This window comes from Aaosphaeria arxii (assembly GCF_010015735.1).
Source record: "Aaosphaeria arxii CBS 175.79 unplaced genomic scaffold BU24scaffold_1, whole genome shotgun sequence".
NCBI classification, from domain to species: domain Eukaryota; kingdom Fungi; phylum Ascomycota; class Dothideomycetes; order Pleosporales; genus Aaosphaeria; species Aaosphaeria arxii.
The window spans coordinates 4,435,619-4,458,936 of NW_022983474.1; the positions used below are offsets into that span (position 1 = coordinate 4,435,619).

The window sequence follows — 23,318 nt, forward strand, 5'->3', positions numbered from 1 at the left end:
GACTCTTCACTTCTGCATCAAGACTCTTCACTTCTGCATCAAGACTCTTGACTCCTGTATCTAGACTCTGGAGTTCTTCGAGCATATCCTGCTCCAGCCTGCCTCCCCAAGGATACTTCCGTGCTCTCAGCTTCACCTGTCCTATAGGCCTTGGTTTAGGGATAAAGTTCCTAGTGATCAATTACCTAGTTGTGCATGCACGAGTTCGCACCAGTTTCGCCTTACCAATTCCCCTGCTCCCGACTCGCGAGATAGACCGAGTGTGGAATCTTCAACACTTCATCCTGAGACAACCGGCCCTTGACGCCCAAATCGTAGAGAAAGTTGAGAGAGATATCCTCATCAGAGTCGAAGCGCGCAGGTTTATGGACAGCGTCGTATCCGTCTGGTTGGATTTGATTGTGGAAGTCGCGCGAGAGCACGCTGGTGCAGAATGCTTGCCCTAGCGTGAGGTGTCTGGCGAGAGGATCGCCCTCGATGTCGGTGACTTTGACGTGTATGGCGACACGGCATGGACTGTCGCTAGTAGCCATTAAGTTGACGGGTTGGTTATGGGAGAGGATTTGAGCGAGAGGGAAGAGTCAAGACTATTGAATCAATTGCAAGTGGTAGAACTCCGTAGAGCGTGGGCATTATCATTATTTTTGAAGATGGTGAGCCCTGCCAGCCAGCCCTGTGCCACACCCGCCCCTTGCCTGCTGTGTACTATATAAGGCAACCACCGGCGCGGGTGCGGTACCACGACCTCTCGTTGTAGAACCTACCTGAGACATCCACCATTCTTCATCCAACGACGGCTGTGTGCATGAGCGGACCGTGGTGTTCTCTCCAAACAATCCAATTGCACCATCACTACCCCGCACCTTTTGGTTCCAATTTGTTTGCTTCTGCGAATATCCTTTCATGGCGGCGTCGCCCTTTCACCGCCCTTGAGTCTCACCAGAGTGGAAGGCGGGCAGTCCAATTGAAGGCAACAGCCACTAACCCTGGTTCCACGTGAAAGGGAAGCCATAGTTAACAAACAAACCAAATTTGTTGAGTGAGTGTGAGTGTGATTGTGACGACTTAAAAGTGAATCATGTCGTCCTCGGTGAGAATAAAAGCACCATCCATCTTCAGGTCCTCCCTCGTCGCCTCCACTCAACGAGCCATCCACAACCACAACCATCGTCGACCTGTACCTGTTGCGAACTTCTGCTTCTTTCGTCGATCATTATCATCATCATCGTCGAAATATCTGTCCGATAAGTCTGTCGATTCCGTCAGCATGTCTTCGACAGCAGCTCCATCTGACATCACCTTGGTGGCCGAGGATACCAAGAAGGTGCATTCAGTACTGGACTCCTCGTTCCCGGTGTACCTTCCCGCAGACCCGGCACTGTTCCTTCCTGAAGATGAATTCCAAGCTCATCTCCAACGGACGCTGATCAACGTTCGCAAGGCGGCTGTTAGTGACCTCAAAGACAAGCTCGACAACGTCGGAGAGGGCGAAACCTCGCCTGGTGCTCCGAAGAGCAAAGTCGACATGGACGTCGATGACAAACCGGTGGAGCCGTCGCCATTCATCGAGGCCCTGAAGAAGCACGAAGCGCACGTCAAGACCGAAGAGCAACTCCTCGCGGAGAACAAGACACTCACCGAGAACGCGGACGTGACGAACGTGTCGGCCAAGAATCCTTTGGTCGACTTGTTCTACGATCTAAGTCAGGGTACGACTGGCGAGCGGCTCGAGACGTTGCTGCAGAATGCGTGGAACATGGATGCGCTGATGACCTTGAAGATCATCTTCAATTCGAGGAGCATCCATCTGGGAAAGAGCGACAAGTTTGTCGCTTACAAGGCGTTCGGTTGGCTCGCAGAGCATCATCCGGCGACGCTTTTGGCGAATCTGAGGTGGCTGGTGCGGCCAGTCATTGAGAAGAAGACGAAGAAAGCCAAGGCGAAATCAGAGGATGGGAAGGGAGAGACAGTGGACGAGGGCAAGACGGTAGCTCAAGAAGAGGATGATTTCGAGATGGTGGACGCCGAGCAGGATCCTGAGAAGACCTCGTTCGACGTGCAGTTCGGCGTATCCCACGGGTATTGGAAGGATCTCTTGAACATCCTCGCTCTGGCGGCGAACGACCAGCTCAGTTGCCACAGCAGACCGGAGTCACTCCTTATCCAGGTGAACAACAAGTACGGAAGTTCGAAGCGCAAGCGCGAGTTCGACCCGCAGAAGGCCAAGGAGGTTCGTAAACAGGTCATGCTCGAACGATACCAGCGGGTGTTGAAGAAGCTCGAGACCGACGACTTCTACCGTTCCTTGCACCAACTCGTCGCTCGCCTCTTTGCGGAGCAGCTGCAGATCGACGCGATGAATCTCAAGTCGAGCAAGAAGTCAGACCAGAAGAAAGTGTCACTCGCTGCCAAGTGGGCTCCAACCTTTGGTGAGTTTCACGACAAGCACACGTTTATCCAGACTTCCATTGCCGAGATCATGTTTCCCAATCCCCAGGAGATCTGCCCAGATGCGACCAACCGCGAGCTGTACATCCGGTATGCGAGAGAAGCCTACCGCAAGACCATCTCCTCTCCGCTCCGTAAGGCACTCGAGGTAGTTGAGCGAGACATCGCTGCCAATCGGTTCGATCAGATCAAGTACGACCGCGTTCCGTCTCTGGCGATGGACCGCTACGTCTCGCTTTTCCTCAATAAGGACACCGAGCATTTCACGAAATACATCGACAAGGTCGCAGTAGGTGAGGCAAAGATCTCCGGCGCAGTCCTTCTCCCGTCGACTCTCGTTGCCAAAGCCCGAGGGTTACCATCGTCCCACGCACAGAAGAACCCGCACGATCTTAAAGCCGCCAAAGCCGCCATCTCTGCCGGCCATATTGGGAAGATTCTCGATGGCCAGTGGAACACGCTCGTTCAACGCATTCGTGATTCCGGCACCCTGGACAACTCTATCGCCGTATGCGACGTCAGTGGCAGCATGGAGTACTCTCCCTTCCGTCCCTCCGACAAGACGACACCCATGGACTCCTCCATTGGGCTGTCACTCCTCCTTGCCGAGGTCACCGCACCTCCCTTCGGCGGCCATTTCATAACATTCTCTGCCGATCCACAGCTCGTCAGCGTAGGTGGCCCCAACGACACCCGTACATTCGTCGACAAGGTCCACTACATCCTCAACGCATCGTGGGGCATGAATACTGACTTCGTCGCCGTCTTCGAGCGCCTGATCCTACCTACCGCAATCGCAAACAAGATTCCGCAGGAACAAATGGTCAAGCGTATCTTCGTGTTCAGCGACATGCAATTCGATTGCGCGTCCATTCCCAACCGCTGGACGACGAGTTATGAGAGGATCAAGAAGATGTTTGAAGAGGCCGGGTACGAGATCCCAGAATTGGTGTTCTGGAATTTGGCGGCCGAGAAGACGGATAAGCCGGTAACGTCTGAGGATAATGGAACGGCCTTGGTATCGGGGTATTCCCAGGGAATGCTGAAGTCATTCTTGGACGGCGCGGGTTTTGAGGGCGAAGAGGGCGAAGAGGTGGTGGAGGAGGTGGTGAATGAGGATGGGACTGTGGAGGTGAAGGTAAAGAAGCAGAAGGAGAAGATGGATCCGTTTACGGTTGTGAAAAAGGCTGTTTCGCATAAGGCTTATGACATGCTGCAGGTGGTGGATTGAGAGGTCTGGATGATCCTCTTGAGCGCTCGGCGATGCTAAAAAGTTTGTTTTGTACCAATATTAGATACCCCCACTCACAGATGTTTTGATAACGGCAAGAATTTATTTTCCACTCCTACCTTGGCTTCAATAGAAGAAAGTGAATGTTGGTGCTGCTTCATTTACTTCAAAGCTTGGAAGCTCAGAAGGTATGCTGTGACGATACAATGACTTTCATTTCAACTTTCATCCCTTATTCATATCCATATTATATGCATTCAAAATCGTAACAAATCAACCTGAATCATTGACATTTCGCCCAAAATATGCTTTCCCACTTTTCGAGCTCCCTTTCTCTCATGACGATCCCTGCAGCGGCTGTCCGTTGTTCCCCAACGTCACCATCTTCGTCACGACGTACTCATCGATACCCATCACGCTCCCCTCCCTCCCAAACCCACTCTCCTTGACACCCCCAAACGGCGCCGCGGGATCCGAAATCAGCCCCGTATTGACGCCCACCATGCCGACCTCAAGCGCCTCTGCGATCCTGTACACGCGCTCGACGTCCCTGCTGAAGAAGTATCCCGCGAGCCCGACGTCCGTGTCGTTGGCGAGCGCCACGACCTCGGCCTCGGTGTCGAACCTGAAGATGCCGGCCACGGGGCCGAACGTCTCCTCGCTGGCGATCTTCATGCCGGGCTTCATGTCGCGGATGACGGTGGGCTCGAAGAAGCGGGCGCCCAGGTCGCGCAGCGGGGAGCCGCCGATGACGACTTGGGCGCCCTTGGAGACGGCGTCGGAGACGTGCTCGGTTACTTTTTTGATGGCTTTTCTGTGGTGGGCTGTTAGCGTACTGTGTGTACTGTTTGTTTGTAAGGGGGCAATGCTGACTCGCTGATCAGAGGGCCGTGGGTGACGCCCTCGTCGGTGCCGTAGCCGACCTTGAAGCCCCTGACCTTCTCGGCGAGCTTCTCGACGAACCTGTCGTACAGGCCGGACTGGACGTATATCCTGTTTGCGCAGACGCAGGTCTGGCCCGAGGAGCGGAACTTGGAGGCGACGGCGCCCGCGACGGCGGCGTCGAGGTCGGCGTCGTCGAAGACGATGAAAGGGGCGTTGCCGCCGAGCTCGAAGGACAGCTTCTTCAGCGTGCTGGACGAGTCCGTCATCAGGAGCTTGCCGACGCCCGTGGAGCCCGTGAACGAGACCTTCTTGACCGCGGGGGAGGTCGTGATGGTCTTGCCGAGCTCGGGCGTGTTCTTGTCGGATGTGACGATGTTGATGACGCCCTTTGGTATGCCGGCGCGGTGGGCGAGTTCTGCGAGGGCGGCCGCGGTGAAGGGCGTTTCTCCCGGGGATTTGGCGACGACAGTGCAGCCGGCGGCCAGGGCGGGTCCGATCTTGCGGGTCACCATTGCTGCGGGGAAGTTCCACGGGGTGATGAGCCCGACCACGCCGACGGGCTCCTTGATAGTGAAGATCCTGTTCCCGGGCACGCTGGAGGGGATCGTGGCGCCGTTCAGTCGGGGCGCCTCCTCGGCGAACCATTCGAAGAAGTTGGCCGCGTATGTTACCTCGCCGTTCGCGTCGGCCAGCGGCTTGCCGTTCTCCCAGGTGATGAGCTTGGCCAGGTCGTCCGCGTTGTCCATCATCAGTTGGTACCATTTCCGGAGGAGGCGCGACCTCTCGCGTCCCGTGGTCTTGCGGAACGATGGGAGTGCTGCTTGCGCGGCGGCGATGGCTGCTTCGGTGTCGGCGCGGTCGAACTCGGGCATCGTGCCGATTACTTCGCCTGTTGCTGGATCTGTGGTTTTGCCATGGTTAGTTGGGTTGGTGTTATGGGTAATGCGGTGGTCGTGGGAGAGCTGCTCACCATGGACTTCGAAGGTCTTGCCCGACTTTGCGCCAATCCATTCGCCGTTGACGTACGTCTTATCCTTTAGTAAGGAGGGGTCATTGAGCTGCGTGCCAAAAGAAAGTTCCACGTCAGTATATATACAGGCTTCGATATCGAACGCTCAATGTTCCAGAAATTGTGGCGACTCACTTTGGGTGCAGGACGGCTCATGGCGTACCCTCTTGTGGCGATTGTGGGTAATGTGTTCCTCTGGAATCTACTTGTGCAGGTTGGTTGGCGAGCAATTGCCCTCGAGGCGGAGAGTATAGATCGCATCTTTCAAACGTTTAGATTTGAGGGAATTCGAAATCCACGGTAAATCACGGCGAGGTGGTTTCCCCCCAGGAATCTATGACGTCTTTGGGGTGCAGCACTTAACGGAGAGCTTGGAGAACAGTATTTGAGATACTTGTGGGCGGCAGCAGTAGCAGAGAAGAGGGGATTGGGGCCAGAGGCGCGGATAGGAAGATTTGGAGATTGAGTGAATGGATTGGGTTGGGAATGACGTTGGGGAATAACAGACATACATACCCAGTCGCCAGTTGCCCCCATGCATGGAGCTTGAGCCCTTAGTTACCATGTTTTTAACGGGGTCGATGGTTCGGTAGTCTTCGGAGATAAAGAGCGCGTCTATGGCGTGTAACGAGCGGGGAAGGGAAGGAATTGGAGAAGAGGGAAAGGTTAGCATTTGAGTTTTACGCTCTTTTGCATTAAACGGGAGCTTGGATGGCAAATAGATCGTTTGGTGTTGATAGAATGCAATTCAGGGACCGGGTATACACGGATTGCAGGTAGGTAGACAGTTAGGAGGTTTCTGATCTGCTTGAGGGACGTTGCGCGGACTTCCTCGGGGGGGTTGTGTCCAGCTTGCCTAATCGGGTAGGTTTTCGAATTTCCGTTGAAAACGGTGGTATTTGAAGGACCAGCAGGCCTGCCAATCAGCGTCCCAGCCGACGAAGTCCGTGTGACGTTCAGTAGGAGGCTTCTAATTTGCATGAGGCGACTCCCAGGTGCTCAATGTTTAGTTATATCATTATCAATTGTATTCGTAAAAGTTGGGTATAATCATTTCGAAAGCGCCTTGAAACCCATCCCAAATACTCCTTCTTGGCCACATGAAAAAAAGAAGAAACGAAAAACAAAAATACAATCTTGCAGTGATGCTGGAAGAGATGTGAACCAAAGGGGAGTGAGGGCAGACAGCGATGCCCAGCTTAGCGGGACATCAGCGCAGTGTGTGCAGTGTGTGGGGTGCAAAGACGGGCAATCATGAGCAGTGCCCCCCCTTTAAGCATCGCCTCCCAGCATGCCAATCCACCAAGCCGCACGGCCTTTGGTCTTGTAGAATGTGGTGAGGTAGCCTGAAGTCGATCCGCCGTGTTGCTCCTTGTCTTTGGCCTTCTGCCATTCCTTCCAGCGCTCTTTGTCGCTAAGGCTTGCGTCGCGCCATTTCTCCTTGCCTGGCTCCTCGGGAGCACGATTGAATTTGCCCAGCAGGCTTGTGCGCTTCTTGCCATCTGGAGTTGGGGATGGCGAGCGCGCTTTGGATGTAGTTTTGGGCGATATGAGGTTGTCAGTTGATGTGATGGATTCGGGCATGATGACGGTCCGTTTGTGTTGATGCAGTATTGGTAGATGATGATGAATTTGTTCGACAACTGCAGACCGTAGATAATGCAACTGGACTGGCTACAGTGCGGTCATATATCATATTATATCTCATGTTACAGACTGGGCGCGACGATCAAAGTTTGCATAGCCCTGGCGTGGCTGTTCATAGTCGGCCTCCCGAGGCTGCATTTTGGTGAGTCGGGCGGAGTTGCTTGGACAGCAGGGACTCCCTCCCAAGCACCGTCATCGTCATCACAGATCACGAATAGGAAGAAAATTGACATTGAATAGTATGTAATTGCTCATTTCAACAATGAGATAGGTACTATGTTGCGAGCTTCACGTCGTCAAGGCTCTTCCTTACAAATTTAGTCGTCTTGTCCAAGCCCTCTTTGATGATCTCCGTGTGGTTCACGAACCCAATTCGCACATACCCTTTGAATTCCTCACCGAAGCATTCATTTCCCGGAACGAAAAGGACTCCAGTCTCCTTGAGCAATTTCTCGCAAAAGTCCACTGAGTCGACAGGAATTCCCTCGCGGTGGAACTTGACGAATGCTGTCGTGCCTGCTAGCGGCTTCACCCATTCACACGCATCATCATTCTTCAACACGAACTTTTCCAAGAGCTCGAGGTTGGTCTTGGCCAACTTGATGTTTCTTGCCAGTAGGCTGTGTATTGTGTTCTGGTGGAGGGCGTATGCAGCAACCTGCTCGTCTAGCTGACTGACCGATATCGTGGTATAGTGTCGTGCTTCAGCCAGCTGCTCGATGATCTCAGGGTCTCGTGAAGCAATCCAGCCCACTCGAATGCCAGCCAATGCATAGGCCTTGGACATAGATCCGGTGACGATGACCTTTCGGTAATCCATAGACAGCAATGATGGGGGGAATCCCGAGTCCGCAGGGGTGATCGAATGGAATACTGGTCGGTACACTTCGTCACACATGACGATGATGCCATGCTCGGATGCGACGTCGATGAGTTCCTGCAAGAAGGGACGCTTGAGCACAGCACCAGTTGGGTTGTTGGGGTTGTTGACGATGATCAGTTTGGTGTTTGGTTTGATCAAGCTCTTCAATTTTGCGATCTCGGGCACCCATTGATTCTGGGCTTTAGCCTTCCAAAGGTCGACTTCGGCACCCAGTTGTTTGGGAACATCGTACAGAGATTGGTCTGGAAAATCAGTACATACTCTTCAAGAATGCCTTGCCAATACTAACATGTTGGATAGTGACAGATGACATGGTCGCCCGGCCCCACCAAAGCATATGCGCAGAGGTAATTGGCTTGAATCGCTCCGGGGGTAGTCAGAATATTGTCTGGACTCAGAGGGTTTGTCGCTTTTGCAGAGTAGAGTCGAGCAAGATTGGACCTCAGTTCGTCGGAGCCTCGTATGGAACCATAGGTGAGGGGCTTAGACGCTTGGAAGATCTCTCGGCCTTTGTCTTCGGATAGCTCACGTAGTTGGTCAATGGAAATGGAAGCACAGCATGTTTCGGCTATGTTATGTTCGCAATGATGCTCATACTGATCCATCCACTATATTATTGAATTAGCTTAATGCCATTTTAGATGGTTGAATTTGCATGTGGTGGATAAGTGCTTGAGTGAGTACTTTACCTTTTCGACGGAGAAACTCTCAATTTTGACCATTTTGCTATAGATTTTTCCCCTTGCTGATATTTGACAGTAGAATACGAAAAGTGATGGTGAATGAATCCAAGACTCCCCCTCAAGTAGGTCAGATTTTTAGGTTCGTTGAAGTCTCGTCAAGTCAGGTCGAGTGTCAAATGTAGGGCGTCGGAGTCGGTTCGAGATGGTTCGCATCTACGGAACCCATAGACACCAGTTCTCTTTGGGTATAGGGGGGAGACGAGACCCTGTGACCTCGTGGTGTTGTAGTGAGCATTTGGCGCTGATCAGTCACGGTAGTAATGCATCTCAGCTAGTAAGTGGATAAATATCCTATAAATCCCCTTCCAAAGGTAAACTGTCACGCGTTTTAGGTTTCGCAAAGTACCAATTCATATATGCATATGCGATGTTTGAGGCAGCCAAACAGACGCGTCATATTGAATCACTCGATCGGCTCGATGGGCAATACGACGCCTGCCGTTTGGGGCTTAGATGTTGTCGGTTCGTCGGTCTGGGACCCCGATGGAGCTACCTTGGCGGCGGCCTACATGCTTCCACTCAACCAACCTCCCCGCAAATGACCATGGTATCTCCTTCTTCCACCTGTTCATCTACCATTGTGCATTCTTCACCTGTTTGAGCTCGACGCTCTTTTATCGCTCTTTGCGACCCTACATCGTCAACGTCAGACGTTCCGACATCGTCGGTGAGGCAGCAATACGGAGCTCAACAAGAGCTTCGTCCTGCTCGGCCTAGCACTCAACCGATATGCGACAAACGTCATGGACCTTATCGCTGGCGAGCGCACTCGCCCTCGCATCGCCTTCTCAAGCCTATAAGAGCTTCAGCAATTACTCCCTTGCTGACACTCCCGAATCGCTCTTCTCCATCTACGGTGATCGTCCGGACGGTTGCCCCCCGTGCTTCAACTGTAACCTCGAGGACTTTGCCTGCCAGCAGTTCGCCGACTGCAGCAAAGCCAATGGAAAATGCATCTGTCCTCCTGGCTTTGGTGGAGAAGATTGCTCGGAACCACTCTGCGGAGCTCTATCAGACGGACGTGACCGTGCGCCAAGGGGTGGCGGTACCTGTGAATGTAAAGATGGCTGGACGGGCATCAACTGCAACGTCTGCCAGACGAATAATGCCTGTAACGCTATGATGCCCGAAGGAGAGGGTGGTGTCTGCTACAAGGACGGGCAACTCGTCAAGGAAAACTTCCAAATGTGCGATATCACGAACCGCAAGATCCTCGACCAACTCAAGGAGAAGAAGCCTCAAGCAACGTTCTCGTGCAATGCGAAGACAGATGAATGCAACTTCCAATGTAAGTCTATTACTTATCTCTGAGCAATTTGTAGCATCCACTAATAGTTCTAGTTTGGGTTGATCAAAAAGAGTCATTTTACTGCGCCCTAGACACTTGCTCCTCCAGCTGGACTGCCCAGAGCGATCGCAACATAACCGAATACAAATGCCAGAACATCGCATGTAAATGCGTGCCAGGGAGAATGCTGTGCGGAGAGGAAGGCTCGATCGATATCGGCGATTTCCTAGATCAAGAAATTAAGGGTCCTGCCTCGTTCAGGTCCATTGCAGCTGACAATCGTAAAGATAGTGGCAGCATTTTCTCAGAGCCAGCCATGAACGACTTGATTTCCAGCGTTTTCGGAGACGAGAGTATCTTCCTGAGCTGCGATGCTGGTGAATGTCTTTACGAGACCGAGGTTCCAGGCTACGAACGCCCTGTCAAGACCATCAATACTCCCCTCATTGCCGCCGTCATTGCTGGATGCGCTCTTTTTGTTGTAGCTGTCATCCTCGGAATTTGGTATCTTGCTCGCCGAGCGGAAAGAAAGCGATGGGGAGCCATCCACCTTTCTGATGACGAGGAGGATGAAAATGCCAAGCTCCTGGCTGATCACAAACCCGCTACCCTACAATTCGATAACGTCGCATACCATTTGAATGGCAAGCAAATCCTTTCAGGAATCTCCGGTGCCGTTCATCCTGGTGAACTATTGGCAATCATGGGAGCGTCCGGCGCGGGAAAGACCACTTTCCTCGATTTGTTGGCCAGGAAGAATAAGATTGGCATGACATCTGGCGACTTCTATCTTAACGGAGAGAAGGTCCGCGACGATGAATTTCGAAGCGTTATTGGCTTTGTCGACCAAGACGACACGATGCTACCCACCCTTACCGTTCACGAAACCATTCTTGATTCCGCTCTGTTGCGTCTTCCAAAGGAGATGAGCCGTGCTTCAAAGGAGCAGCGTGTAGAAGACGTTGAGAAACAACTTGGAATCTATCACATTCGTCACCAGACTATCGGATCTGAAGAGAGTGGACGAGGCATTTCGGGAGGAGAGAAACGCCGCGTGGGTATCGCATGCGAGCTTGTAACTTCCCCCAGCATCCTTTTCCTCGATGAACCAACCAGCGGCTTGGATTCATTTAATGCTTTCAACGTTGTCGAATGCCTTGTAAATTTGGTCAAGAACTACAACAGGACGGTCATTTTCACGATCCATCAGCCTCGCTCCAACATTGTTGCACTATTCGACCAACTCATTCTCCTGGCCAAGGGACGAACTGTTTACTCCGGTCCATTCGAGAGCTGCCAGCCATACTTTGACAACATTGGTTACCCTTGCCCCCCTGGATTCAACATCGCAGACTTCCTGGTTGATCTCACCATGCATGCGAGCAGCGTACGCTCCCAGCCTATTGATGAGGATAATTCAATCTTCAATAGAGACGGATTGCGAACAAGCGCAAGCAGTGCTATTGCCGTCAAATCCATTCCTAGCATTCGAAGCGACCGTGACACAATTGGCAGCCCCAGCAACTCCAGCATTAGACCCAAGGGCAAGCGGAGGACCTCAATCAAGCAGCAGCAAGACCGCGAGCTCTTCACGCGGAAGAAGGGCGCTGCTTCTGCAGACGGTACGATGAGCCCTAAAACAGATGATGAAGGTCCCTACGATCGTCAAGAAAGCCGAACTGCTCAGTGGCTAAAACTTTCTCGTCAAACAGGTGCACCCCCTCCACAGGTCTTGGACGACCCCGATGAACTCCCTCCTCCTGCGGATGGCGGTACAGGTACCAACCTCGACACGCTCGTCTCTGCCTACGCTACATCTGATGTTGCTGGCGCGATTCATGAGGATATCGCCAGCGCAATTGACCACGCAAACAATGCTAATGGGTCCTCTGGAGATAGCCACCCCAATGGGTTCATTGCGGCCGGCAAGCTCAAGGGTTACAGAAAGGTTGGCCGGGTCGGTCAGTTCGTCATTCTCTCGAAGCGCACCTGGCGAAACTTGTATCGCAACCCGATGCTCATGCTTACTCATTATGCGATCGCTATTCTGCTCGCCGTCTTCCTTGGTTTCTTGTACTATGGTCTTACGGATGACATCAAGGGTTTCCAGAATCGTCTTGGACTCTTCCTGTTCGTTCTGGCACTATTCGGTTTCAGCGCCTTGACAATTCTCACCGTCTTCGCCCCAGAGCGTCTTCTCTTTACAAGAGAGCGAGCGAAGGGATACTATTCGCCAGTGTCATACTTCGCAGCGAAGGTGATTTTTGACATTGTACCACTTCGCTTGATCCCTCCCATCATTCTCGGCATCATTGTTTACCCAATGACCGGACTCATTCCTGCGTGGCCCCAGTTCTTGAAGTTCGTCCTCTTCCTGGTACTCTTCAACTTGGCGGCTGCTTCCATCTTCTTGTTCATCGGAATTGTCTTCCGCAATGGCGGTGTTGCTAACCTGGTCGGTCTACTGGTGATGCTGTTCAGTCTGCTATTCTCCGGCTTCTTCTTAAACAAGGATAGCATACCAACTGTGGCAAAGTGGCTCCAATCGCTTTCCATATTCCACTATGCCTTTGAAGGTCTCATCGTCAACGAAGTCAAATATTTGAGTCTCATCGATCATAAATATGGACTTGACATTGAAGTACCTGGCTCGGCCATTCTCAGCTCATTCGGATTCAACGTCCTTGCTCTATGGAAAGATTGCATTGGTCTCGCCGTCTTTGGCGGAGTCTTTGTTGTGCTGGCATACCTTGCTATGCATCTGCTCTTGGTCGAGAAGAGGTAAAGCATGGTTGCCAAGGTGGGCTTCGATCGCTTTGTATGAACCCTTTTTTGTATCGGACGTTCACGGTTGGACGTTTCGAACTGTTATATAGCGATCTAGGCATCTTCTCGATTACATATTTCAGTGTGCTCACGTATACCTGATTCTAGATGGTTGTTTCCTTTGGATGTATCATAGGCGTATATTGTTCGCATACATGGGTGGGCGTTTCTCTCCAATTAGATAACCGCGAATGGGAATAACAATTGTCGCGTCTTCGTGGGCTTATGTGTTTCTGTGTGTATCAATTAACTTCTTGCTGCTATCGCTCTTATTATTGACACTAGGCACACCTAGGGAACGTGAGCACCCTGGCTGCCGCATCGACAATTGATCGGCATTTTAATATTGAGAATTTCACTTTGATATTGTTTCATGCAAAAGATAATCTCATTCCATCTCAATGCAACGATAACTGCTAGAACGCTTACAAAGCACTCCTCAAGAGAAGGTTTTACAAGTAAATATAGCAGAAGGGGCCTGCAGTCGTGCTCAACAAATCCCGCACCGTCTGAGGCGGACCAGCTGCAAAGCCAAGATCGATCACCGTATCCAATGTTGTGTTTGCAGATGGAGGCGTGTCCAGAAACGTCCCCGTACCGGATATACCCTCAGCACCAGTCCTCTTTTCGTTGTCTAGCAACTGCCAGGTCCACCACACGCGATCAATCATCGCGTGGTGCAAGTAGAACAATGGATCCCCGGGGGATACGAAGGCGTCGCGAGCGGGGTCTCCACCCATAGAATAATGGCCTAAGGAGTCAGTCAGTTGAATTGTCCCCTGGGAAAATTGTCGATCAGAGGCGAGGGCGCTCAACTTACCACCACCATGTATACCAAGATCGCCGGAACCTGGATACCCTTGCATCGTCATCTGGAAATCGTAGATGTCCTTCGGTTTGATAATCACCCTGGCGACGCTGGAGGCATTTGCGAAATTCCTATTGATCCACGTCGTCAAGTCTCTCTTCAAGCAACGGGGATTGTATCCCAGTCCATCGCCCAAGCCGATAGTAGACCCATTGGCCAACCCCAAGGCAAGAGGACCCAAGTTGACCGTCATATCCTTGAACGGACCGCTCGTAACGCATCCACCCCCTGTACCGGATGGTAGGAGAATCTCGGGAAGTCCAGGGCCGCCGAAGATGACAGTGCCCTGGCCGGGGACGAATTCGCCATTACTGCCCATCGAGGTATCGCTGCCATCAAGCAACGGGGACTCTTCCAACCCGGTCACAGCGGTCAGGGCCCAGTTCCAGTAGGGCTGGTAGCCTGTGTAGCCGCATTCATTCCGGAGAGCTTGCTCGTAGTGCCATGTGAAGAAGCGGTGCCACGTGAGGAAAGTACCCTGAATTATGCATTAGATTCATACTTCAAGACAATGTTTTCAGGGATGCTTAGGAACGTACACTGTAGTGGATGAACACTGTCTGGTTGATGTGGGTTCCGATCCAATCGTCGTACCTTGACCTCGCGCCAGGGACGAGAGAAGCGGGAGTTTTTGCTTGTTTCTTTTGGAAGCAGCGGACGGCATCCGTGTAAGCTATTCGCTCTTTGGGGGAGAGAGATCCCCTGGGTAGTCATCAGCAAGAGGATGAGGCTATGAAGGTTACTCAGTTGAACTGACCATTCCCTTCGGATAGCGACGTTTTCCAGGGTACATTTTCCTTTACCAGGCTTCTCGCCATTGTGTTCCTGTTTGAGAAGACTCCTAGCTTGCTGTTGTGCGAATTTGGCAAGCTGATCTAGTTGTTTGCTTGCTTCAGCCACATCAGTGGATGCAGCCGCAGGCAATGTATAGGTTGGAGCGGTGTCTTCGTGTGGAGACGGGAGTGCATTCGACAACGAGCTAACCAGCAAGATAACGACTACGCAACTGAAATGCATGCTGAAAGCAGAAAGAACTAGACAAGGTACAGCTAGAGTCAATCTCACGGAGCTGTAGTCCTGGAACTAAACTAACGATGCGGGATCTACAAACTTTAAATGAGCTTTCCAGGAAGAAGGTCCTAAAGAGACGTCTACTTCTAGTACCCAAATCCAATGCCATTATACCCATCAGATCAGGTACTGTTTTCCCATCGGTGTAGAGTACCAAATGCAATTTACAGAAAGGCAAACTACATGTAACTAGGGGGTCCGCGAGAGATCTATGCTACATAGGGACGGCTCCAACGTCAATACCCATGTTCATGTACGCAAGGAGTTCACGATTTAAAGGACGCGAGGGCTAGCTAAGGACCCCAAGAGGACATTATTCGGCTCAATGTTGCCCACGACCCAATGGCGCCAATAAGCAAACTTCGGGTCGTCAGGTGTGGGCGCATCAGGGTCCTTTGAGAAGAGTATGTACCTGGAGACCCGACAAAGCCCAAAAGGATACCTGGGAATTCCCAATCTCGAGATGTCCTCGGGTGGATTCCAGGCGTGCACTCCTGCATGTACCTGCAGGGCTGCAACTTACGGTGGTATCGGTCAATCAATAAAAACATGCATAGTTGGGTCTCGACTCGTTCGATTTCTAGCCGAGCCGGCAGTGGTTGGTTGCATGGATTCTTCATGTACGAAACTACATTCTTAAAAGGGATATCAATGGGAGAGTGTCGTGTGATATTGACCTGGAGGTTGAATGTTAAATAATAATATTAACAGAAACTGTAGATGGAACGACAATGTACAGTTCAGAAACGAATGACGATCCCCTAGAATGCTTATGTGGCAGATATTGTAGTGCAGTATTATAGCTGGCTTCCATTGACAACGGGCTAATGAGGCCATTGAAGCTCGGTACATGGAATTTTTGAACGTGTCGTGACAATAATAGGAATAGCCACAGAAGCATGGTAAAGATATACCTAGGTACTTATGATACAAGGGTAGTCTGATAGTTACTCCATCCGTGGGCGGATGAAATAAGAACTTTCGGATTGTTTCCTACGGAGTTGCAGTCCAAAAAGCAGTCCAATATTACTTGTTAGATACGAATATAGCAAGCGTGTAAATAGGTTTAGTTGATGACCCGGCAGTGTGCTGTGCTTTGAGCATCCATAATTTGGCAGAATCAACCAACGTCGAGCGACTCGTATTTCCCCCAATTGGAAAGGCGGGGCCTGCAACCTGATGAAAGCATTTCTATTACTTCTACGATTATTGACCGTTCGCATTATTACGCTTCAATTCCTTCTTTGCTTCCTCTTCCAAAAAGCGTTTTATATTGTCCTCCCGTCTCTGCAAGCTCTCCTTGTTCCACACCTTATCTAACTCGTAGAATCCCTCAAAGACTGGAACACCTCTCTTCGCTTCAGCCTCCAGATCCACCCACTCCGCTTTGGTACTGGTGAAGATATGTATCTCCGGCCTGACCAATCTCCTACTCGCCTCGTCCAGTGTACCAGCCTTAACGAACGTCGTCGCGCGTTCGTTACCACCGTAATGCGAAAACAGTGCCACATAGCAATTCGGACATCTTGCAATGTCCTGGCCCCCACCGCTCGGCGAGGGCGCCTTGACGAAGAAGGGCTGCGCGGTGGAGGTAATGGCGAAATTGAAGTTCTCGATCTGCGTGTTGAGGACGAAGGCGGAGCCTGATTCTCGCTGGCACCAGCTGCAGTGGCAGGCTACGGTAATGAGCGGGGGCGCGGTGATGGTGTAGGTTATGGCTTTGCAGGTGCAGTGGCCGTTGAGGGGTTGGAAGGACATGGCTATGGCTTGAATTGGGTGTGAGGGTCGCCCAAATGTTGTGAATATATTGCTCTTATGTTCTACTCGAGGTGTTGATAGCTATATGCTTGGGATTTTGCAGTGTATCTACCGCTGAATAGCAGCACGCTCCCCATATATAAGTCTAAAGACATGGTATGGGATTTACACCTTGAAAATGGGGAACTTCCATCCTACGCAAGATATGGAGCAAATGACACAATTCCATCCTACGCGATGCATGAGGCCTCCAGCACGCGAAGTCACATGGTTCCAAGGGTAAGGGTCGAATAGCAATTCATTCTACCAATTCGATCTACGATTTCGTATAATTGGATAAGTACCAAGAGAACATTGTATAGTAGACTCCTTTGGATAGTAATACATCATTGGAGCGAATATGAAGCACAGAATCGTTGTCTTTTTCGAAGCTGGAGTGTACGAATACAAGTAGATACCTGGGTATCCAAGTACATAGTTCCCTCCTAGGTTGGCAAGTAGATGTTCGAAGATTGAAGCTGTCCGAAAGAAGATAAGCAAGATTTGCGGGGAACCACACCTCCGTATAGCTGACCAATCAACGGCTTTTCTTCTCCGACATCTTATCAACTGCTCATCGTTTAACTTGCTGACGTGCTCTACCCGTCTGTCTTTTCTTTTTCTACCTCGGAACTGTCCCATTTGATTGACAAATAACCTTCACAAAGTTCAAGACAAGCCATGTCGGCAATATAATTAACCAACGTGCCAAGCAAAAGAAATCGCAAGCTGTTGTCCCGCCCTCTTCCAGTCCTAGCTTTCTTCCTTGTACATATTCTCTCCTTAACCGCCCCACCATGACGATAACCGCGGACGCGACAACTCCTACCGAAACTTCTCCTCTGCTCCCAAAACCGGATCCAAACCATTCTACTCAAGTTCAAGAACAACGGACCAATTCAAAGGATGGCTCACCGCAAGAGGTGACTAATCCTGGACAGCCTGGAACCGAAGATGGTGGTGATGTCGAGAGGCAGGTTAGCCACGGTGACGTCCCCAAGCACCAAGGATTGCCGGAGGTGAAACGTCGCATGATATACATCTTTCCAGCAATTGCGATAGGTGTAAGTGTCTATCGGGTATCAGCAGCGTCAATTGGTGATTAAGTATAGTACAGGTCTTCCTCGCTGCGGCAGATCAAACGCTGGTGATCTCGACGTACGGCACAATCGGTACCGAACTCCATGCACTAAACAATACCTCATGGGTAGCTACTGCCTACTTCTTGACGCTCTCCGCCTTCCAACCTGTTTATGGAAAGCTTTCTGACATCTTCGGCCGCAAACAATGTCTCCTCTTCGCGTACACGATATTCGGTATCGGCTCCTTTTGCTGTGGCCTTGCACGGAATATGAATGAACTTATAGCTGCACGCGCGTTTGCAGGCATAGGAGGTGGAGGTATGACTACCGTCGTGTCGATACTTCTCAGCGATGTTGTCACACTACGTGAAAGAGGTACCTGGCAGGGCTACGTCAATATCATATATGCAACTGGAGCAGCTGCTGGCGCTCCATTGGGTGGACTGCTGGCAGATAGCATTGGTTGGCGATGGGCGTTCCTTGCACAGGGTCCACTTTGTGTCGTTGCGTTCATCGCCGTTGCAGCGGTTCTCGATCTGCCGAAAGAGGATCATTCCCATTGGAAAGAAAAGGTCCTGAAGATTGATTTCTTGGGCGCTTTCATACTAATCACTGCCGTGTTTGGCCTGCTTTTGGGATTGGATCACGGATCTAATGTTTCGTGGAGCAGCCCCGTCACAATTGGAGCACTCTGCACCACACCGTTATTCGTCGTCTTCATCCTTGTTGAACGATATGTCGCAAGCAATCCGTTCGCCCCGTTCCGGATCATTCTTAACCGAAGTCTTTTCGCGTGCTACCTATGCAATTTCTTCTCCTTCGGCGGCTGGCTTGCTGCAATGTTTTTCATTCCGTTGTATTGGCAAGTCACATACGATCTTTCAGCTGCAAAAGCTGGCCTGCTCCTTCTTCCGTGCATCCTTTGCGGCGTTTCCGGATCACTTTTTGGTGGCATTTACATGAAGCGTACTGGGAAATATTATTATATCACGGCGATCGCATATACCAACCTAGTTATCGGGCTCATCGTTATTTTGCTATTTTCTGGATTAGTTACCGAAAGCAGAATTGGAATGGTCATCGGCACTTGTATATGCTCTTTCTCGAATGGCATAGGGGTTACTACAACTTTGATTGGCCTCAGTAAGTATTGCATTTTCCTTGCCAAAGGAGTATGTCTAACTAATCTCTTCAGTCGCGAATGCCTCCCATGCGGATCAGGCGATTGCAACAGCATGTTCCTATCTTTTCCGCTCTCTTGGTTCCGTCTTCGGTGTGTCTATATGTGCTACCGCTTTCAATAACACACTCCGAAGAGCACTCGAGTATGCTCTTGATGGCGATGCAGATGCTACAAAGATTGCAGAAAAGGTCAGAGAATCGTTATCATACTTTCGAAGCCTAGATCCCGAACTTCAAACAATTGTTCGCGCATGTTACAGCAAAAGCACACAGGCAGCGTTGACTGTCAGTGTCGGAATGGTTGCAGGGAGCGCTTTCTTCGCTTGGTTCATCAGAGAGAAAAGGTTGGGAAACTAGATGCACAGCCATAAGGTTCATGAAGGATTCTCCGCGCCACGAATTCTTCTCCAGCCCTGTGGAACCATACAGGGGTTGGCGGGTACGCCCGCGCTCATAACAACAAACATCTACACATTCAACAATTGTAATTTTGTCTCCCTCTTCTTTCAAATCACTACACAGAGTGCTTGTATGTTCTTCGGTGTTCGATCTCCAACAAATAAACTTATAGACGCGACCCGAATCCTTTTGATATCGCTTTTTACGTGTTCTCGCCCCCACCCTCAGCTCCGGTATGCATATGCATCCTCTTTACTTACCAATCATTCAGCCTTGTCATCACACGAACGCCCCAAGATGAGATTAGCAGAAACGCATGTTGCCTGAGGAGGGGTCGTGAGGCGGTGCAAGGCTATCTATCCGATCGCGAGAATGTAAAGGAGCTGACCCACCCTTCATGCTCCACGTCGCTGGTCCTTCATTCGAATAGTTGTTCGCACAACTACCAGCGGATTTCTGCTGGTGATTCTGTCGCGACATGGCAGAAGTACTTGGTATTATTACTGCTGCATTTACGATTGGTGAGGTTGCAGCACAACTCTCCATCAAGCTATACACGATTGCCCAGACCCTACACCACGCTCGCCATGAGGTTGCCGAAATCGCTGCAGAGGTCTCGTCCATCTCGGCTAGTCTGTTGGTACTCGGAGAAGTGCTTCGATCCCAGGAACATTTGTGCAGACCGGAGTTGTACCTCTTCTTGACGACAAACCTGAAGCGTTTCCAACAAGCTGAGGCTGATATTTTGGAGCTTACCGACTTTAAGGAACCGTCGATATTGAAGCGCATCAAATATTCCATGAGTAGATCCAAGCTCACGGCACTGATCAGGAGGATTGATGGTATCAAAACCTCTTTGACACTAGGCCTCAGCATACTTCGTTTAGCGAAACAGGAGCTGGATAAGGCGGACCCAGAGTAGGTTGAATTACCATTCTATCCATAAATATTAATTCGCCCAGGAAAAAAACTACAAAAGTCCATGATCAAACCAAAGTCCCAGAACCGAACTTTCGAAAGCTCGCCGAGAGTGTTGTGGCATCAAATAGGCAGGCTGTAGTAGATGCAACACGAGAAGAGGAATTTTTACCCGCCGAAGAACGCACACAAGACGAAGCTCATGCCGTGATAAGGCGTGAAGATCCAGTCGAGAATGCGAAGTGGCTCTACAGTCTTATATTTCAGCCGAAGGCTGATTCCGGGCGCTCCAGTCCATGGATACCTATTGAACCTCACCAAGCTTCGGTGGAGGATGACTACGATACGGACAATCCGGATGAAGGGACGAAGCCCGTACCTATCCATAGCGAGGAGATTCCTGCTGAAAGCAAAAGCACAGCAATGACAAAGTGGAAGTGGCCTGAACCGCCCAGCATGGTTGTGAACAGACTCCTGCAGACTTGGACGAATGTTCCCGTCGATCACATACAAGCAAAGGCCGCAGAGCTTCCCGTCGATGATTCTTTGCGAACGCTCACTGATGCTATCGCGATTGAGAACAAATCCAAAGACGAGAAGGACTGGTTGAAGACTAAAAGTGAATTGGGATCCCTCTCTGACGATGATGCGCGTCCTTCTATGCGTCAAAGGGCGAGCGTGCGCTGGGAAAACCCGCCAGCAACTTTCGAAGAACCATCAAACCTAGGCGAAATCCCCGATCCTTTCCAGTATATAGATGATAGCTGGACGGCCGAGGAAGTGTCAGATGGTTCAGTTAACCCGTACTATAGCGATCCTGAGCAGTGGGTTCCTGATAATCCCCAAGTCCGCCGTTCTGCCGTTCCTCCGCCTCAGAACAGGAGAAGGACAAGTACCCGTACGGATCAGAGCAAATCTACTCCTTCCAGTAGGCCGCAATCGCAACCTCGTCGAAGACAGTCACTCCCTCGCTCACGGCCTCAAAGCATGGACCCCCGGCCTCAGAGCATGGAATCTCCATACTCATACAGGCAGCACCCTCCCCCTCCTCCCCACCCTCCTCCCCCACCGCCACCAGTCAGTTCAATCCCTCCTCAAGGGTCGCAATCATATGGTCTGCCTTGGGTCCGAGCACCACCATCTGAACCCCCGACCAAAAATGATCCCTCTTTAACCACGAAGCTGGAAGACATGCTGGGGAAGTTCGAAAACATGGTAGACGAGAAGAAAAAGTCAGAGGAAGCCACAATCCAGAAGGACGACATCATACAGCTCTTGCTTGCAAAGCAGGATGATTACGAACGCAGATTGCGAGAACAAGAACGTCCGGTGGCTGATAAAGGCGGCATTGACATGGGACAAAAGATCTCTGATCTACAGCATCTGCTCTTGACACAACAAGAAGAAAGCCGCCTGCGACAGGAAGCTGCAGAATTGAAATGGAAAGCAGAGAAGGCAGACTGGGATGCCAAAGCCAACGAACGTTATCAGAAAGAGAGAGAACTTGCAGAAAGGGAAATCGCGGCGGCCCAGGCAGCCAAAAAGGAAGCTCAAAAGGCGTTGAAGATTGCGAAAGCAGAAGCTGCTGAACGCGCACGAAAAGAAGTCGAGATCAAAGCTGCACAGGAACGGAAGCGTGTGGATGAGGTATTCACGAAACAGATTGAAATGTACCGTGAACAGCTTCAACAACTTCGGGTTGAACAAACAAAAATAGAGGAAGCCAAACAGGCCGATCGGATTAATCAGACGACAGAGCGCCTACCACTGCGACGTACATGCATCTCTGAGGGCAACCGCAGTATCGAGGTTGCAGAGTTTAGTACGGAGAAGCTACACCCCTGGTTCACTCCTTCTCAACTCGCCCCAGGGACCTTCTTCGAAGAGGAGTACCAGCCCGCTGGCTTCATAGGGCAAGGGAACTATCGGCAGGACACTGGTCACCGAAGAGGGTCTTCCACTCTAGGAAGTTCGGTAGGTTCTCTCCGCCACAGCGATTACAGTACAAGCAGAGGAAGTATTTCCGAGCCAAGGCAACAACTACTTCTTCTGCCATCAAATCCTAATCGACACTCACCCAAGATTTCCGAACTACAGACGTCGCTAGAAAGGCGCGGAGTGGTCACGTCTCTACCCAGTCCTCACGCCGAGCATGACGGTGCGTTGATGAGACAAGAAGCTATGGGCAAGGACTTGGTCCGAAGCACTGTGTTCTTTGAAGGGCCATTAAGCTCTTCCGGAAGCGAGTTGTTGCAGACATTGAGAAGGACTGGATGGAAGCCTTTCTACATTCGCGGATCGAGTTAGTAATCCTTATTGTACTTCCGGATTGCATTGCTAACTTGTCATCTAGATACTGGCCAGACGTACCTCCTAGGTAGTCAGCCAGTCCATGTACACTTTTTCCGACCTGAGTACAAACCTCAATACGAAGCTCCGGCGGCACCATGCCCATCGGAAAATATCGTGATTGGTAAAGACTTGATCGAAGAAAAGGCACTACACGATCTTGGATTTCGTTTCGACGTGATCGACGACGGGGCGTATGTCCTGGATTGCAGATTGACTTCTGTGGGTTGACATTCCAGAACCTATAAGCATGAGCCACTGACTGAGACCTTTCAGATGGACATTGAAACACTGGTCGAGCGATCGTTCATGATTCGTGAAGACGCCTTCCGCAACATTCATCGCCAAATCCAGTGGCATACGAACTCCGGGGCCGAGACGATCATAGGCTCTGCCGATTCCACAACTGCCTCGATCACTTCTGCGACATCGTCTGAGGCATCAATGGCAGGCGATTCAGAGGACGAGTGCTCGACGATTGGTGACGATTGCTGTTCCACTCGTCTCACAACCACAGCCAACGATCGCAATCCTTTCAGACGAAAACAGATCAATGTACGAAATCCTCCTTCAGTATCAGCAGCCACTACACCAACAAGGTCTTCGTCGTCACTTGCTTCTGAAAGGAGCAAAGAAGGGACAAAGGTCGACCAGGTGGACTGGGGATCCGTCCTATTCTCTCCAAAACCCGA

General features: G+C 51.0%; 10 protein-coding genes across 10 annotated transcripts in view; 5 read left to right on the forward strand and 5 right to left on the reverse strand.

The window, feature by feature from the left end:
* Positions 1-671, reverse strand: part of BU24DRAFT_417617 (uncharacterized protein) — a 1,046-nt gene extending 375 nt beyond the window's left edge. Inside the window, exons 1-2 of the mRNA XM_033526765.1 lie at positions 226-671; positions 11-170 (exon numbers count right to left, since the gene is read on the reverse strand). Coding sequence (XP_033390312.1) covers positions 11-170; positions 226-533 — 468 coding nt within the window. The 5' untranslated portion in view covers positions 534-671. The remainder of the gene's footprint in view (positions 1-10; positions 171-225) is intronic.
* An 82-nt stretch (positions 672-753) lies between these two features.
* On the forward strand, positions 754-3,901 carry BU24DRAFT_417618 (uncharacterized protein). The gene has a single exon (XM_033526766.1). The coding sequence runs from the start codon at positions 1,079-1,081 to the stop codon at positions 3,677-3,679; it is 2,601 nt and encodes an 866-aa protein (XP_033390313.1). The 5' UTR covers positions 754-1,078; the 3' UTR covers positions 3,680-3,901.
* BU24DRAFT_33617 (succinate-semialdehyde dehydrogenase-like protein) lies at positions 3,848-6,036 on the reverse strand. The gene is made up of 4 exons (XM_033523071.1): positions 5,709-6,036; positions 5,535-5,622; positions 4,553-5,465; positions 3,848-4,493 (listed from the first exon to the last, which is right to left on the reverse strand). Exons 1-4 carry the CDS (start codon positions 5,832-5,834, stop codon positions 4,016-4,018), a joined length of 1,605 nt encoding a protein of 534 aa, XP_033390314.1. The 5' UTR covers positions 5,835-6,036; the 3' UTR covers positions 3,848-4,015.
* Positions 6,037-7,494: 1,458 nt separating this feature from the next.
* Positions 7,495-9,163, reverse strand: BU24DRAFT_384344 (PLP-dependent transferase; the record flags this gene model as incomplete). The annotated part of the gene is made up of 3 exons (XM_033524840.1): positions 8,793-9,163; positions 8,393-8,711; positions 7,495-8,345 (listed from the first exon to the last, which is right to left on the reverse strand). Exons 1-3 carry the CDS (start codon positions 8,823-8,825, stop codon positions 7,495-7,497), a joined length of 1,203 nt encoding a protein of 400 aa, XP_033390315.1. The 5' UTR covers positions 8,826-9,163.
* Positions 9,164-9,178: 15 nt separating this feature from the next.
* Positions 9,179-9,676, forward strand: BU24DRAFT_33945 (uncharacterized protein). Its single transcript, XM_033523181.1, has one exon. It carries the CDS (start codon positions 9,300-9,302, stop codon positions 9,561-9,563), a length of 264 nt encoding a protein of 87 aa, XP_033390316.1. The 5' UTR covers positions 9,179-9,299; the 3' UTR covers positions 9,564-9,676.
* On the forward strand, positions 9,359-13,229 carry BU24DRAFT_362922 (uncharacterized protein). The gene is made up of 2 exons (XM_033524193.1): positions 9,359-10,134; positions 10,188-13,229. Exons 1-2 carry the CDS (start codon positions 9,576-9,578, stop codon positions 12,917-12,919), a joined length of 3,291 nt encoding a protein of 1,096 aa, XP_033390317.1. The 5' UTR covers positions 9,359-9,575; the 3' UTR covers positions 12,920-13,229.
* A 183-nt stretch (positions 13,230-13,412) lies between these two features.
* Positions 13,413-14,927, reverse strand: BU24DRAFT_488292 (Di-copper centre-containing protein; the record flags this gene model as incomplete). Its single annotated transcript, XM_033533536.1, has 4 exons — positions 14,586-14,927; positions 14,368-14,530; positions 13,781-14,306; positions 13,413-13,711 (listed from the first exon to the last, which is right to left on the reverse strand). The coding sequence occupies exons 1-4, from the start codon at positions 14,843-14,845 to the stop codon at positions 13,413-13,415; spliced, it is 1,248 nt and encodes a 415-aa protein (XP_033390318.1). The 5' UTR covers positions 14,846-14,927.
* Positions 14,928-16,105: 1,178 nt separating this feature from the next.
* On the reverse strand, positions 16,106-16,657 carry BU24DRAFT_384353 (uncharacterized protein; the record flags this gene model as incomplete). The annotated part of the gene is made up of 1 exon (XM_033524841.1): positions 16,106-16,657. The coding sequence occupies one exon, from the start codon at positions 16,655-16,657 to the stop codon at positions 16,106-16,108; it is 552 nt and encodes a 183-aa protein (XP_033390319.1).
* Positions 16,658-17,493: 836 nt separating this feature from the next.
* On the forward strand, positions 17,494-19,317 carry BU24DRAFT_339878 (MFS general substrate transporter; the record flags this gene model as incomplete). Its single annotated transcript, XM_033523205.1, has 3 exons — positions 17,494-17,760; positions 17,814-18,921; positions 18,974-19,317. The coding sequence occupies 3 exons, from the start codon at positions 17,494-17,496 to the stop codon at positions 19,315-19,317; spliced, it is 1,719 nt and encodes a 572-aa protein (XP_033390320.1).
* Positions 19,318-19,577: 260 nt separating this feature from the next.
* BU24DRAFT_34087 (uncharacterized protein) lies at positions 19,578-23,046 on the forward strand. Its single transcript, XM_033523248.1, has 4 exons — positions 19,578-20,277; positions 20,322-22,579; positions 22,631-22,852; positions 22,903-23,046. The coding sequence occupies exons 1-4, from the start codon at positions 19,838-19,840 to the stop codon at positions 22,911-22,913; spliced, it is 2,931 nt and encodes a 976-aa protein (XP_033390321.1). The 5' UTR covers positions 19,578-19,837; the 3' UTR covers positions 22,914-23,046.
* The last annotated feature ends 272 nt before the right edge of the window (positions 23,047-23,318 follow it).

What these genes read in the sequence shown, in the direction of transcription:
- BU24DRAFT_33945 (XM_033523181.1), top strand. Translation starts at nt 9,300, where the DNA reads ATGTTGTCGGTTCGTCGGTCTGGGACCCCGATGGAGCTACCTTGGCGG.
- BU24DRAFT_417618 (XM_033526766.1), top strand. Translation starts at nt 1,079, where the DNA reads ATGTCGTCCTCGGTGAGAATAAAAGCACCATCCATCTTCAGGTCCTCC.
- BU24DRAFT_362922 (XM_033524193.1), top strand. Translation starts at nt 9,576, where the DNA reads ATGCGACAAACGTCATGGACCTTATCGCTGGCGAGCGCACTCGCCCTC. An exon ending in AGATGAATGCAACTTCCAAT is followed by an intron (nt 10,135 to 10,187) that starts GTAAGTCTATTA and finishes TAATAGTTCTAG; the next exon opens with TTTGGGTTGATCAAAAAGAG.
- BU24DRAFT_33617 (XM_033523071.1), bottom strand. Translation starts at nt 5,834, where the DNA reads ATGCGATCTATACTCTCCGCCTCGAGGGCAATTGCTCGCCAACCAACC. An exon ending in TGAGCCGTCCTGCACCCAAA is followed by an intron (nt 5,623 to 5,708) that starts GTGAGTCGCCAC and finishes TTTGGCACGCAG; the next exon opens with CTCAATGACCCCTCCTTACT. An exon ending in CACGGCCCTCTGATCAGCGA is followed by an intron (nt 4,494 to 4,552) that starts GTCAGCATTGCC and finishes AGCCCACCACAG; the next exon opens with AAAAGCCATCAAAAAAGTAA.
- BU24DRAFT_34087 (XM_033523248.1), top strand. Translation starts at nt 19,838, where the DNA reads ATGGCAGAAGTACTTGGTATTATTACTGCTGCATTTACGATTGGTGAG. An exon ending in CTGGATAAGGCGGACCCAGA is followed by an intron (nt 20,278 to 20,321) that starts GTAGGTTGAATT and finishes TAATTCGCCCAG; the next exon opens with GAAAAAAACTACAAAAGTCC. An exon ending in TTTCTACATTCGCGGATCGA is followed by an intron (nt 22,580 to 22,630) that starts GTTAGTAATCCT and finishes CTTGTCATCTAG; the next exon opens with ATACTGGCCAGACGTACCTC.